The sequence below is a fragment of the Capra hircus genome, chromosome 16, assembly GCF_001704415.2.
Source record: "Capra hircus breed San Clemente chromosome 16, ASM170441v1, whole genome shotgun sequence".
Classification (NCBI taxonomy): Eukaryota; Metazoa; Chordata; class Mammalia; order Artiodactyla; family Bovidae; genus Capra; species Capra hircus.
This window is the reverse complement of record NC_030823.1, coordinates 30,752,029-30,768,723: the sequence shown is the minus strand read 5'-3', so window position 1 is coordinate 30,768,723 and position 16,695 is coordinate 30,752,029. Positions and strand designations below refer to the sequence as shown.

Genomic DNA, 16,695 nt, shown 5'->3' with positions numbered 1-16,695 from the left:
GCAGGTCTTCAGATGAGATGGCCATGTGGATATAGTACTAAGCCCCTGACCCAGCCCTTCCTGCCTCCTCAGGAAGCCCACCTGTTCAGCTGATGGTGCCCTAATCAGTCTTCTGCTTCACCCTGGCTCATGCCCATTGGTATTTAAACATGCTCACGTCTTTCTGGTCTTAAAAAACAAAAAATCTTCCTTGACACTGTGTCCCCCTCCAGACATCAGTTCTTCCCCTTCATTGCACAGATCCATCCACCTCAACCCTGATTCCTCCTCAGCCTTCAAGTGAAATATCCTTGGTCAAAAGTCAGAACTGATCTCCTTCTTTACTAATTCCAGTGGACGTTTTTCAGATTATCTTCCTTGACCTTTCAGCAGCATTTAACACCAAAGATGACTCAATTTTTTCCATCTCTTTCCTTAGTTTCCATGACATCACCCTGTCCTGAATTTCAGCTTATTTCCTGGCTCCTCTTCTCTGAGTCTAGTGCAGATTCCTCATCCCTAGACCATTGTGTCAGTGGAGGTACTCCTGTGAGCTCTTCCTGGGTCATCATCTCTTCCAGCCAAGGCACTCTTCTTAGAGGAGTGCTTCTGCTCCTGTGGCTTTGTTACCAGATCTGGGTTTCCAGCCCAGATCTTCTCCTATGCATCTTTATACATGTCAAGTCTACCCTTTGATTTTAACCCCTTCGAAAGCTAGTAAGTTAGCCTGTTACTGTTTCTCGGATATAGGCAGAAGATGTGAGACCTGGGTCAGCGACCCAGGACTTCATTTAAATATGGTTGAGGGAATTCCCTGGAGGTCCAGTGGTTAAGACTCTGTGCTTCCACTGCAGGGGGAAAACTGGTCAGAAAACCAAGATTCTGCATGCTTTGACATGTGGCCAGTAAATTAGTAAATAAATAAATACGGTTGAAAGTTTCTCATAGTGGCACAGGGGGTTCAATTACATTGCTGACACAGCACAATGCAATTCTAATTTTCTGTTTATGTACTGTACCTGTCTTCACAAAGTGCATCATGACGGCAGCTACTCCCTAGAAAAGAACCATCAAAAGGAGGATTGCATATATAATTCAAACATTTCTAGTAGTTGTATTTTTATTTATTTTTAAATATGAATTTATTTATTTTAATTGGAAGCTAATTGCTTTACAATAGTGTATTGGTTTAGTTGTATTTTTAAAAAGTAAAAGAGAAACAGGTAAAACGATGTGTTTTATTTGACCAATATATCTAAAATATGATTTCAACATGTTACCAATTAAAAATTATTAATGGATGTTTTACATTTTTTATACTAGTTTTTGAAATCCATATGGATTTTTCACTTACAGCCCTTTTCAATCTGGACTGGTCACATTTCAGTGCTCTGTAGCCAGTGGAGGTAGCAGCTCCTGTACTGCATGGTGCAGGCCTGAAATTTCTCTTCCTTCCCCCCCGCCCACCTCCTCAGGATTTCTAACCTGCAGGGGCATACAGATGCTACCCTCCTCACGTCCCTGTCTTCCCTTTGTTTCTATGAGTTAGGCAGCCATTATTCTTATCCTGCTGAGTCTGGAGTTGAAGCAGTTCTCCGATTCACAGAACAGAAGATCTAGAAGGTTATGGAGGAGATAAATCCATGACTGTTTATCAAATTACATTTTTTGGTCCCTGCCTCATTAACTATTTGTTCTAATGTATGCAACAGCCAGTCTAATGTTACAGAATGTTACTATGTTTGTCTTGGCCAGTTTCATGGGTCATCTTTAACTGCTTCTTGAGTGAAGGTATAATCTTGTAAAATACTTTTAGTCTCTAGTAACAGCATCGTGTTCAGATCCTGCCTCAGTGAGGCATGTGGGCATGAAAAGCAGTGAGACTAAGGAGCTCAGGGAGGTATGAAATAGAGTTGACGTGAAAACATTACATGTTTAGTAGGCTCTCAAATTTCAGTCAGTGAACACCAAGAATCCTGTATTCCACAGTTATTGACTTCAGGTTTTTCTCTTGATACTCATCCTTCAGCCTCCTGAAGAACTTAAAAATTCTTATTTAAAATGTTTTCTCTGTAAAATAGAGAGTAAATATAATACTACAGATATTAGCCAGAGTGGTAAAGAAGTTAAATATTTTAGTTAAGTGAACATTAGTTAAGTTGTTAACATTAGTTAACATTAACATCTAGTTAAGTTGAACAAGTTAACTTTCACAATATCACAACTTGTTAACCATTTTAAATGAAAATATTTAATAATCTATTATAAACAACCTGTCTGAGCATCCAGGGAGTACTGAATATAGCTTATACTTTTCTCAGGTTATTGTTAAATTGAATTACATTCCTTTGGGGCAGGGGGTGAGGAATAACTAACATTTGTTGAGTGGCTACTCTGTCAAGAGCTGTGCTTTATGTTATGGTGGTGACCGTTAGGGTGTTCTCAGCCCAGTTCTGGGTATTTCAAGGAAGAGTCTGTGCCGCCTACGAGATAGGCTTATGCATGCAGACTCACCTGCCCAGCCTAGCAAATTAGAGGGCTGGAGGTGGACCCCCAGCAGTCTGCCAGCGGCCTCCCCAGCGGCTCAGCCGTAAAGAATCTGCCTGCGGAGGAAGAGGTGCAAGAGGCGAGGGTTTGACCACTGGGTCGGGAAGATCCCCGGGAGAAGGAAATGGCAGCCTGCTCCAGTATTCTTGCCTGGGAAATCCCAGGATATAGGAGACTGGTGTGCCCGTGGTGGGCCCACGGGGTCTCAAAACAGCTGGACATGACTTAGCGACTAAACAGCAGCAGCAGTCTGCCACTAGAGGTCCTGCTCTTAGGTACCCTGCCTCTAGACTTCACCCCATTAGGCATCATCATCCTCATTTTACAGATGTGGACACTGTGGCTCAGAAGAATTAAGTAACACCTAAAACCAGTTAGGAAGTGGCAGGGTTTGCGCTTGCCAGTCAGCACAAACACTTCTTTCTTCTCTCTTGGGTTCACTTGTCTGCCTTTTCCTTTCCTCAGAAAGTATCTTCCATCCTCCTGAGGCAATGTTTATTACATGAGTTTGTTTGCTGTGCTACACCTGCTCTGAAATAATTTAGAGAAACATAGTGCTTGTTTTTTCAGAGTTTATATTCTAAAACAATTGGCTACTTTTTTTTCCCCCAGAGAGGTCGGAACAATTATCCGGTCATTAGGATGCTGCCCTAGTGAAGGAGAGCTGCATGATCTGATTGCAGAGGTAAGTAGGCTAAGAAACTTTCATTCATGGCTGACTGAAATGAAATGACTCTTTGCGTGGCTCTATCTTCTTGTAATAAAGAAAAACAAGCAACAATACATACCTGAAGTGAAAATGCCATAGATTCCCAAATGTACTCCGTGAGGACGTTAGGCAGCTGTGAACGTGCGTGCACGCTAAGTCGCTTTAGTCACGTCTGACGCTTTGCGACCCCATGGGCTGTAGCCCGCCAGGCTCCTCTGTCCATGGGATTCTCCAGGCAAGAATACTGGAGTGGGTTGCCATGCCCTCCTCCAGGGGATCTTCCTGACCCAGGAATCAGAACCAGGACTCCTGCATTGCAGGCGGATTCTTTACCGCTGAGCCACCAGGGAAGCCCTAGGACAGCTATGTGAATTAGCAACTCAACAGAATCTGCAAGAATTGATATCAGATCCTAAAGAAATGTGTATGACCAAGTAATGCGATGGATCAAGCAAGGACCTCACTTTAGATATTACACTCTTTGCAATTAGTTGAAGAAAGGCCAGTAGACACAGGGGACTGACTGTATGCAGAATGAATATTGACAGACGAAAAGAATATAGTAAATAATGTCAGTTTACAGGGAATAGAAAGAGTAGAGACTGTATAGAATATATTTGAGGAAATAAAACTAACTTCCAGAAAAAGTAGTAAATAAAATAATAACTCACTTGACATTGAATTTTGAAAATGCTTATTTGTAATAGTGTCGATAAGTTGCTGGAGGAACTTATCTTATAAATGGTGATGAGAAGCCCAAAACCAGAGAGCTTCACACCTTGTTTGGTTTTCCGGAAAAGTATCTGATCAAATTTCAAGTACACCTTTCAGTTCAACGAGGCAGAGGCCTGGAGGGAAAAAAAACTACCTGGGTAGTCACTAGAAAACTCTTATCAAACTTGCTTCTGAGGTATGTGGATTTTGGTGGAGGCCAAGGAACAAAGACAAGCATGTATGATTTTATTTATCTCCTTATTCCTTGCACGCAGCACAGTACTTGTTTGTTTAGTTTTACCCAGAAGAGAAGGAAGTGACTCTGGGTGAGTCGCTTAACTTCTGCATCAGTTTCTCCATAATAATACTTACTTCACAATTTGCTTCAAAGATAAATGAAGTAATGTATAAGAAGACAAGTTTTGAATCCTAAAGTACATAGATTGGAAAGATGACTGTTGCTCCACATTAACAATTTTAAAATTTAATTATTTAGTATTGGAGTATAGTTTATTTACAGTGTTGTTAATTTCAGGTGTACAGCAAATGATTGTTATACACACACATATATACATTCTTTTTCAGGTTCTTTTCCTAATAGGTTGTTACAGAATCTTGAGTAGAGTTTCCTGTGCAATATAGTAGGTCCTTGTTTATTATCTGTTTTATACATAGTAGTGTGGATATGTTCATCATAAACTCCTAATTTATCCTTCCCCCACATTTCCTCTTTAGTAACGATGTTTGTTTTCTGTGAGTCTGTTTCTGTTTTGTCCATAAGTTCATTTACATTACCATTTTGATAACTAAAACCAAGTACCCATTTTTTATTAGCATTTAAAAATATTCAATAAAGCAGGAAACTGTTTTTCATTTTGGGGTCCAGTAAAGTCATCTATTTCTGCTTTATTGCTATGCCAAAGCCTTTGACTATGTAGATCACAATAAACTGTGGAAAATTCTGAAAGAGATGGGAATACCAGACCACCTAACCTGCCTCTTGAGAAATCTGTATGCAGGTCAGGAAGCAACAGTTAGAACTGGCCATGGAACAACAGACTGGTTCCAAATAGGAAAAGGAGTATGTCAAGGCTGTATATTGTCACCCTGCTTATTTAACTTATATGCAGAGTACATCATGAGAAACGCTGGACTGGAAGAAGCACAAGCTGGAATCAAGATTGCTGGGAGAAATATCAATCACCTCAGATATGCAGATGACACCACCCTTCTGGCAGAAAGTGAAGAGGAACTAAAAAGCCTCTTGATGAAAGTGAAAGAGGAGAGTGGAAAAGTTGGCTTAAAGCTCAACATTCAGAAAACGAAGATCATGGCATCCGGTCCCATCACTTCATGGGAAATAGATGAGGAAACAGTGGAAACAGTGTCCGACTTTATTTTTTTGGGCTGCAAAATCACTGCAGATGGTGACTGCAGCCATGATATTAAAAGACGCTTACTCCTAGGAAGAAAAGTTATGACCAACCTAGATAGTATGTTCAAAAGCGGAGACATTACTTTGCCGACTAAGGTCTGCCTAGTCAAGGCTATGATTTTTCCTGTGGTCATGTATGGATGTGAGAGTTGGACTGTGAAGAAGGCTGAGCACTGAAGAATTGATGCTTTTGAACTGTGGTGTTGGAGAAGACTCTTGAGAGTCCCTTGGACTGCAAGGAGATCCAATCAGTCCATTCTAAGGGAGATCAGCCCTGGGTGTTCTTTGGAAGGAATGATGCTAAAGCTGAAACTGCAGTACTTTGGCCACCTCATGCGAAGAGTTGACTCATTGGAAAAGATTCTGATGCTGGGAGAGATTGGGGGCAGGAGGAGAAGGGGACGACCAAGGATGAGATGGCTGGATGGCATCACGGACTCGATGGACGTGAATCTGAGTGAACTCTGGGAGTTGGTGATGGACAGGGAGGCCTGGTGTGCTGCGATTCATGTGGTCGCAAAGAGTCGGACACAACTGAGCGACTGAACTGAACTGAACTGAAAGTCATTTTTCCTGAATAGTGGGAAAAAACATCTCCTGCACTGGTCCTCACTAACAAAAAGTGTTGATCACTCCCTTACAGTGACTATCATGAAAGCTGGAATTTGTACTGGGGAGAGGAAAGTTCGCACTGTGAAAGAGCTAGAAACTGGAAGATGAATTTATAGTGAAATCACAATTATTGTTTGTAATCAAGTAGACTAAGTGGAGCAGTAATGAAAAATACCTCTGAAACTTTAGAACCTAATTCTTTTATGGTTTGCTTGTATGTTTTAATCTATAGCAGGGATCAGCAAACCACAACTCCTAGGCCAAATCCAGTCCGCAACCTACTCTTGTAAAGTTTTATTGGAACACAACTAGACTCATTTTGTTGTTGTTGTTCTGTTGCTAAGTTATATCTGACTCTTTGCAACCCCATGGACTGTAACACGCCAGGCTCCTCTGTCCTCCCCTAGCTCCTGGAGTTTGCTCAGATTCATGTCCATTAAGTCATTGATACTATCTAACCATCTTATCCTCCACTGCCCCTTTTTCCTTTTGCCTTCAATCTTTCCTATCATCAGGGTAAGACTCATTTACTTACATATTATCTATAGCTATTTACTTATTACAAGAGTGGAGTTAAGAGACCATATGATTTGCAAAGCTTAAAGGTTCTGGCCTTTTACAGAAAAGGTTTGCCAACTCCTGATCTATATATAGGTTTCTCTGGCAAAGTAGAACCAATACTATGTCTAGTGTTCGGAGATTGGGGCTCAGATCCCATAACTACTGCTTACAGCTGTGTGGCCTTTGGTGAGCCACTTAATCTTTCAAAGTCTGGTTTCACATGCAAAAGGAATGCAACAATAGCATGGTGTTTTAAGAGTATTAAATTTAATAACCGTAAGGAATCAGCTGTTACTTAGTGGGCACTCTGCATATTTGGATTTGCTTGCTCTGTAGATGACTTGCTACCAAAACACCCCCACAGGTTTGGGCAGTTACCAACAGTAGGTGTTCAGGTCACAATGTTTTATTTTGTCTTTACCGTTTTCTTAGGTACATTGACACAACTTTTGAAAATTACAGATATTTAGAACAGTTATGGTCTCATAAAGATCACTGAGCTATCTAAGCTCTATATAAATGTTTTTCTGTACTTACTCACAATGCAGTTTATTCACATTGCATTCTAGCAATATGCTTGAAAAGGTTTGCATGTGACTGTCCTTTTTGAAGTTTCCCAAATAACTGAGAGGAAAAAAAGCGCTCAGATATCTGATACATACATACATACAAAGCTACATACATACAAAGCTACATACATACAAAGCTACATAATAGTAAATGTCTAGAGGTAGATGTCATATTGCTAAATGCTCTGTAGTAGTTTCAGAACTGAAACTGTTTCCACCTCATTTGTTCTGAAGTGAAATAGTGACTATAGTTTAAAATTCTTCTATAAAAAATTGAAGTTTGTGTTCCGTTCTCTAATTGTCATTTAATTGAATTTTATTGCAGATTCATACTAACTTTCAGTTGTCCACTTCTTGGAGATCAATTTGAAATCCAGTGTCTCTCTTGAAATAGATCATTTTTAAAAAATCACTCTGCATTGATCCCTCTGCTTAATATTCTGTGGTTAACCACTGGTCCCACATAATCTCTGTCTGTTTGGAATGTCACAAACCCAGCAAAAATGAGAAAGGTTAATGAAAATCTTATCAACATACAGGTTACTAAACATTTTTTCCTTTGCTATTAAGTTAGAGCCACCTGGGATCTTCAGTGTGCAAGAGCTGGGAGGAGATAATGACATTTCAGTACAAGTGGAAAGGATATTTAGTGGTCTACATCCTTTGAAGTTCAAACCTAAGTGTGCTTATGGAGAATTTAAAGTGATTACAAAAGAGAACTAAAAGATGTTTGGAAAATAACATCAATGCTGGTGAGATTATTACATTGCACAGTGATTTTTTAAAAGGTCAAGTCATCAGGAAAGTCTAAAAATCAAAAATGTGTGTGCAGCTAATAACAGAGCTTTAGTATACATAAAGCAACACAGACAGATTAGAGGGAAAAACTGACAATTCCAGAATCACAGATGATGATTACAGTAAACTCTAAGTAACTGATAGAATAGCTATATAAGATATTAGCAAAGATATAGAAGATATGAACTGTACCCTCAACCACTCCAAGCTAACTAGTATTTATAGAACACTTCCCTGAACAACTGCAATATACGTGTTCTTTCCATATGTACATGGAGTGGTCATTAAGATAGTTTAAGTACTAGGCCACAAAAGAAGTCTTAGTAGATTTTTAATACCCCCCAAAATGAATTAAATAGAGAGCAGTTGAGAATAAAATCATTAGGAAATCCTCAAGTACTTGGAATTATACTTCTTTTTAAAAAATTTTTTATTTATTTTTTTATTGAGGGATAATTGCTTTACAGAATTTTGTTGCTTTCTGTCAAACCTCAGCATGAATAAGTTATAGGTATGCATATATCCCATCCCTTTTGAAACTCCCTCCCATCTCCCTCTCCATCTCACCCCTCTAGGTTGATACAGAGCCCCTCTTTGAGTTTCCTGAGCCATAGAGCAAATTCCCCTTGGCTATGTACATTTCCTTGTTACTCTTTCCATACATCTCACCTCTCCTCCCTTCTCCCCATAAGCAACATACTTCTGAATAATTCATGAATCAAAGAAGAAATCACAAGGAAAATTAGAAAACATTTTGTCCTGAGTGATAGTGAAGATACAACATGTCAAACTTTGTGGGATGCAGGTAAAACATCACTTTACCACTAAGTATTTATATTAGAAAAGACAAAAAAATCTGCAAGTAATTAACTAAATTCTCATCATAAGAAACTAGAAAAACAAGACCAACATACACACAATATAAATAGAGGGAAGAAAATTATAAAGAGCAGAAATCAGTGGAATAGAAAATGCACAGAGAAAAATCACTGAAATAAAATATGAATCTGTTCAAATACAGTTGATAAACTCATAGCTAAGTACATTGAGATACAAATTACCAATATCAAGATTAAAGGAAACTGTATTCAATATCTTGTGATAGCCTATAATGGAGAAGAATCTGAAGAAGAATATATATAAACATATATATGTATATATAAATACAAAACTGAATCACTTTGCTGTATACCTGAAACTAACACAACATTGTAAATCAACTATATACTTCAATAAAAAGTGTTTTAAATTATCTTTTATTTAATTGTGAAATTTCCCTTCTACCAATTCTTAATAGTACTAGAGCTGTAGTCACTTCTTGAAACAGAAATTAAAGAGTAGCTTCTGTATAAAAAATTAAGATGAAGAATGGGTTTTCATTATCCTTCAAATAATAACAAAACATTATCAAAAACTGTATGCCAGTGAGTCTGACAACTTAGATAAATGGGTAAATCCCCTGAGAGACACAGATGACCAAAACTGACTCAACAAAAACTGGAGAATTTGAATAGTCTCATATCGATTACCAAAATTAAATTTATAATTAAAAATTTTCCCACAAAGAAAACTAGAGATTCAGATGAATTCACTGGTGAATTTGCTCTAACATTTATGGAAGAAGGAGTACCAATTCTATACAAAAATCTTTCTGAAAATATTACAGGAAAGAATACTTTTCCAGCTCATTTTTTGAGGCTAGTATTACTCTGATACCAAAACCAAACAATCATATTACAAGAAATAAAACTATGGACCTTATTAACATAGATGCAAAAAAATCTTTAATAAAATTTTATCAAATTAATTTCAACAGTATGTTAAAAAGGATAATACATCATGAGCAAGTGCCATTTATACCAGAAATTTAAGGTTAGCTTAATATTAATCGATGTAATTTACTACATTAATAGAACAAAGTAGATAATGATATGATCATTTGAATAAAGAGAAAACATTGAAAAAATTCTACACTCATTGAAGATAAAAATACCCAGCAATATAAGAAGAAAAGAAACTTCTTTACCTGGCTAAGGACATCTACAAAAATCCCTAAGGCTAACATCTTGCTCATTGGTGAAAACTCAGTGCTTTCTGCCTAAAATCAGGAATGTCTATGTTCATCACTCCTGGTCATCACTGTACTTGAAATCTTAGCTAGAGCAACAAGGCAAGAAACAATAACAACAGATACACGGTTTGGATAATAAAAAGTAAAACTATGTTTCAAGCAACATGATTGTGCATGTAGAAGATCCTAAGAAATTTACCAAAAAGCCATTAGAACTAATATATGAAGTTAGCCAAGTTACAGGCTACAAAGTCAACATACAAAATTAATTACATTTCTATAAACTATAAGTTAACAATTAGAAAAATTAAGTAATCAGTTCCATTTATAATAGCCTAAAAAGTGAAATAATAAAGTTAACAAAAGATAGATGAGACTCATACACTGAAAACAGCAAACATTGTAGAGGGAAGTTAAGATCTAAATAAATGAATAGATATACATGTTTGTGAATTAGAAAGCTCAATATTTTTAAGATGTTCTTCTCAGCCTGATCTCTAGATTCAACACATTTTCAACTAATCATAGCAAAATTTTCTGAAAGAATGTACAAACTGATTCTAAAGTTTGAATGGAAACGTGAAAGACCTTGAACAACCAAAATAATTTTGACAAAAAAGACAAAGATGGATTTATACCACCTCATATGCAGATGACACCACCCTTATGGCAGAAAGTGAGGAAGAACTAAAGAGCCTCTTCATGAAAGTGAAAGAGGAGAGTGAAAAAGTTGACTTAAAGCTCAACATTCAGAAAATTAAGATCATGGCATCTGGTCCCGTCACTTCATGGCAAATAGATGGGGAAACAATGTCAGACTTTATTTTGGGGGGCTCCAAAATCACTGCAGATGGTGATTGCAGCCATGAAATTAAAAGACGCTTACTCCTTGGAAGGAAAGTTATGACCAACCTAGACAGCATATTAAGAAGCAGAGACATTACTTTGCCACAAAGGTCCATCTAGTCAAGGCTATGGTTTTTCCAGTGGTCATGTATGGATGTGAGAGTTGAACTATAAAGAAAGCTGAGTGCTGAAGAATTGATGCTTTTGAACTGTGGTGTTGGAGAAGACTCTTGAGAGTCCCTTGGACTACAAGGAAATCCAACCAGTCCATCCTAAAGGAGATCAGTCCTGGGTGTTCATTGGAAGGACTGATGTTGAAGCTGAAACGCCAATACTTTGACCACCTGATGCAAATAACTGACTCATTTGAAAAGACCCTGATGCTGAGAAAGATTGAGGGCAGGAGGAGAAGGGGATGACAGAAGATGAGATGGTTGGATGGCATCACTTACTCAATGGACATAAGTCTGTGTAGGTTCCGAGAGTTGGTGATGGACAGAGAGGCCTGGCGTGCTTCAGTTCATGGGGTTGCAAAGAGTCAGACACGGCTGAGCGACTGAACTGATTGCAGATTTACTATGAAGCTTCAGTAATCTTGAGCACTATATTTGTACACATATTGTGTGGTATCATGCACAGTGTGATATTTTGTACACTGGTACACATATAGATCAGTGGAACTGACTAGAGAATTGAGAAATAGAGCCATACATATCTTTGACATAGGTGCTAACATCATTCAATGAGAAAAGGATAATCATTTCAATAAATAGCGTTTAAGCAAATGGTTATCTGAATAGAAGGAAACAACACTCTTTTCAATTTTCTTTTACTCCGTATACAAAAATTAACTTGAAATGGATCATAGAACTGAACATGAGAGCTAAATCTATAAAACTTCTAGAAGAAAACATAGGGAAAACTTTGTGACGTTGGGTTGGCCAAAGATTTCTTAGATAAAGAGACAAGGAAGCATGAACCATAAAGAAACAACAGTGATTAATTTCATCAATATTAAAAACTTTTGCCCATCAAAGGGCAGAGCTAAAAACATACAGGGCTTCACTGGTGGTCCCGTGGTTAAGAGTCCGCCTTGTAATACAGGGGACACTGTTCAATCCCTCATCTGAAAAAGATCCCACATGCTGTGGAGCAACTAAGCCCGTGTGCCACAACTCCTGAGCCCAAGCTCTAGACCCCTCGAGCCTCAGCCATTGAAACCCATGCTCCCTAGAGCCCATGCTCTGCAGCAAGAGAAACCACTGCAGTGAGAAGCCTGCACACCACAACAAAGAGTAGCCCTTGCTCGCCGCAACTAGAGAAAGCCCACAGGCAGCACTGAAGACCCAGCACAGCCCAAAATAAAAATAAATGCGAGTCATGGATTGGGGGGAAATATTTGAAAGATAATTTATTTGATATTGTATAATTCATTTGATAATATATGAGTGTCCTGTGCTGTGCTTAGTTGCTCAGTCGTGTCTGACTCTTTGCCACCCTGTGGACTGTAACCCGCCAGGCTCCCTCTGTTCATGGGATTCTCCAGGAAAGAATATTGGAGTGGTTGCCCATGCCCTCCTCCAGGGGCTCTTCTCAACCCAGGAATCGAACTGGGGTCTTCTGCATTGCAGGCAGATTCTTTACCAGCTGAGCCTCGAGGGAAGCCCATATGAATGTCTGCTGCTGCTGCTGCTAAGTTGCTTCAGTCGTGTTCGACTCTGTGTGACCCCATAGACAGCAGCCCACCAGGCTCCCCCGTCCCTGGGATTCTCCAGGCAAGAACGCTGGAGTGGGTTGCCATTTCCTTCTCCAGTGCATGAAAGAGAAAAGTGAAAGTGAAGTCGCGCAGCCGTGTCCGACTCTTAGCGACCCCATGGACTTCAGCCCACCGGGCTCCTCAGTCCATGGGATTTTCCAGGCAAGAGTACTGGAGTGGGGTGCCATTGCCTCCTCCAATATGAATGTCTATTTCAACCTAATTTTTAAAATAGCCAAAGATTTGTATGGCCATTTTGTGAAAGAAAAAGTATCAGTGGCCAATAAGCACATAAAAAGATGATGAATATCTCTAGTTCGTGGGATAATGAGGTGCCACTACACATCCACTAGGATGTCTAAGATTTGAGTCTGAAAATGTTACATGCTGGCAAGCCCACTGACGCAAGTGGAGTGTTAATGTTCCCTACTATTATTATTGTATTACTATTGATTTCTGTTTATGTCTGTTAATATTTGCTTTATGTATTTAGGTGCTCCTGGGTTCGGTGCACATATATTTACAATTGTTATATCTTCTTGTCGGGTTGATCCCTTTACCACTATGTAATGTCCTTCTGTCTCTTGTTACACTCTCTTCATTTTGCCTAATTTTCTTTATTTCTATGTGTTACGTAGGTCAGTTTTGTTTCCCAATCTTGGAGTAGTGGCCTTATGCAGATGTCCTAGGGGGCTTAGCAGCATGCTCCCCTCTGATCACCAGAGCTATATGCCCCCTGTGTGGGCTGCATGTGCCCTTCTATTGTGGCAGGGCTGGCTACTGTGGGCATGCTGGTGAGGGGGCTGGCCCCTGATTCATTGGTTGCAAGGCACTGCCTCTTACTGAAGGGTGGGATAGGCTTCCTGTGTGGTTTGGCTGAGCAGCCCGGTGAGGGGGTGCAACTGCTGCTGGACCACTGGAGGGCAGGGCTGAGTCCATCCGCAGCTCTCTGTGTGGCCTGGGTCGTGAGGGAGGGGCTGCTGCCAACCCACTGGTGGGTGAATAAGCCCCCAGCAGAGGTTTGCTAGTGGAAGGATTCTGAAATGGAGCTTGGCAGTGCTGGTGTCATTGTGGTAGAAGAAGCTCGCGGAAAAGGCTGCTACCAGCGTCTTCATCCCTTGGAGGTCCAGCTGCTTCCTGCCTCTCTGGGAGGCTCTCCAAGATTAGCAAGTAGGTCTGACCTAGGCTCCTTCTGACTACTGCCTCTGAGCTAGCATTCAGAGTGTGAGATTTTATGTGCACCTTTTAAGAGAGGAGTCTCTGTTTCCTATAGCCCTCCAGCTCTCCTGTTCACAAAGGCAGACGTGCTGGGGGCTCATCTTCTGGTGCAGGACCCTGAATTGGGAAGCCCAAGTGGGGCTTGAACCTCTTACTTCTTGGTGGGAACCTCTGCAATTGTGACTATCCTCCTGTTTGTGGGCGACCTACCTAGGAGTGTTGTTGTTCAGTCTCTGTCATGTCCGACTCTGTGACACTGTGGACTGCAGCATGCCAGGCTTCCCAGTCCTTCAACATCTCCCAGAGTTTACCCATACTCATGTCCACTGAGCTGGTGATACCATCCAACAATCTTATCCTGTCTTGTCCCCTTCTCATCCTGCCTTCAATTTTTCCCAGCATCAGGATCCTTTCTACTGAGTCAGCTCTTCGAATCAGGTGGCCATAGTATTGGAGCTTCAGCTTCAGCATCAGTCCTTCCAATGAATATTCAGGGTTGATTTCCTTTAAGGATTGACTGATTTGCTCTCCTTGCTGTCCAAGGAACTCTCAAGAGTCTTCTCCAACACCACAGTTCAAAAGCATCTGTTCTTCGGTGCTCAGCCTTCTTTATGGTCCAACTCTCACATATGAATATGACTACTGGAAAAACCATAGCTTTGACTAGATGGGCCTTTGTTGGCAAAGTAATGTCTCTGCTTTTTAATACTCTGTCTCAGTTCAGTTCGGTTCAGTTCAGTTCGGTTCAGTTCAGTCGCTTAGTCATGTCTGACTCTTTGTGACTCCATGGACTGCAGCACATCAGGCCTCCCTGTCCATCACCAGCTCCCGGAGTTTACATAAAATCATGTCCATTGAGTCGGTGATGCCATCCAACCATTTCATCCTCTCTTGTCCCCTTTTCCTCCTGCCCTCAATCTTTCCCAGCATCAGGGTCTTTTCAAATGAGTCAGTTCTTCTCATCAGGTGGCCAAAGTATTGGAATTTCAGTTTCAACACCAGTCCTTCCAATGAACACCCAGGACTGATTTCCTTTAGGATGGACTGGTTTGATCTCCTTGCAGTCCAAGGGATTCTCAAGAGTCTTCTCCAACACCACAGTTCAAAAGCATCAATTCTTTGGCACTCAGCTTTCTTTATAGTCCAACTCTCACGTCCATACATGACCACTGGAAAAACCATAGCTTTGACTAGATGGACCTTTGTTGGCAAAGTAATATCTCTGCTTTTTAATATGCTGTCTAGATTTTTTTTTTGCTTTATTTTACTTTACAACACTGTATTGGTTTTGCCATACATTGACTTGAATCCACCACGGGTGTACATGCGTTCCCAAACATGAACCCCCCTTCCACCTCCCTCCCCATAACATCTCTCTGGGTCATCACCGTGCACCAGCCCCAAGCATGCTGTATCCTGTGTTGGACATAGACTGGCAATTTGATTCTTACATGATAGTATACATGTTTCAATGCCATTCTCCCAAATCATCCCACCCTCTCCCTCTCCCTCTGAGTCCAAAAGTTCGTTATACACATCTGTGTCTTTTTTGCTGTCTTTATGCTTTCTAGATTGGCCATAACTTTTCTTCCAAGGAGCAAGTGTCTTTTAATTTCATGGCTGCAGTTACCATCTACAGTGATTTTGGAGCCCCCCAAAATAAAGTTTGACACTGTTTCCACTGTTTCCCCATCTATTTGCCATGAAGTGATGGGACCAGATGCCATTGTCTTAGTTTTCTGAATGTTGAGTTTTAAGCCAACTTTTTCACTCTCTTTCACTTTCATCAAGAGGCTCTTTAGTTCTCTTTGCTTTCTGCCATAAGGGTGGTATCATCTGCATATCTGAGGGTTATTGATATTTCTCCTGGCAATCTTGATTCCAGCTTATGCTTCATCCAGCCCAAGGTTTCTCATGATATACTCTGCATATAAGTTAAATAAGCAGAGTGACAATATATAGCCTTGACGTACTCCATTCCTGATTTGGAACCAGTCTGTTGTTCCATGTCCAGTTCTACCTGTTGCTTCCTGACCTGCAAACAGGTTTCTCAAGAGGCAGGTCAGGTGGTCTGGTATTCCCATCTCTTTCAGAATTTTCCACAGTTTATTGTGGTCCACACAGTCAAAGGCTTTGACATAGTCAATAAAACAGAAGTAGATGTTTTTCTGGAACTCTCTTGCTTTTTCGATGATCCAGTGGATATTGGAAATTTGATATCTGGTTTCTCTCCCTTTTCTAAAGCTTGAACATCTGGAATTTCATAGTTCATGTACTGCTGAAGCCTGGCTTGGAGAATTTTGAGCACTACTTTGCTAGCGTGTGAGATTACTGCCATTTTGCAGTAGTTTTAGCATTCTTTGGCATTGCCTTTCTTAGGGATTGGAATGAAAACTGACCTTTTCCAGTCCAGTGGCCACTGCTGAGTTTTCCAAATTTGCTGGTATGTTGAGTGCAGCACTTTCACAGCATCATCTTTTAGGATTTGAAATAGCTCAGCTGGAATTCCATCACCTCCACTAGCTTTGTTCGTAGTGATGCTTCCTAAAGCTCACTTGACTTTGCATTTCAGGATGTCTGGCTCTAGGTGAGTGATCATACCATCGTGATTATCTGGATCATGAGGATCTTTTTTGTATAGTTCGTCTGTGTATTCTTGCCACCACTTCTTAATATCTTCTGCTTCTGTTAGTTCCATACCATTTCTGTCCTTTATTGAGACCATCTTTGCATGAAATGTTCCCTTGGTGTCTCTAATTCTATTGAAGAGATCTCTAGTCTTTCCCATTCTATTGTTTTCCTCTATTTCTTTGCGTTGATCACTGAGGAAGGCTTTCATTTCTCTCCTTGCCATTCTTTGGAACTCTGCATTCAAATGGA

The 16,695-nt window shown here is 40.2% G+C and overlaps 1 protein-coding gene across 1 annotated transcript in view; it reads left to right on the top strand.

Annotated features, from left to right (window-relative positions):
- EFCAB2 (EF-hand calcium binding domain 2) overlaps positions 1-16,695 on the top strand; it is a 119,423-nt gene that overhangs the window by 86,698 nt on the left and 16,030 nt on the right. Inside the window, exon 3 of the mRNA XM_005690554.3 lies at positions 3,139-3,211. Coding sequence (XP_005690611.2) covers positions 3,139-3,211 — 73 coding nt within the window. The remainder of the gene's footprint in view (positions 1-3,138; positions 3,212-16,695) is intronic.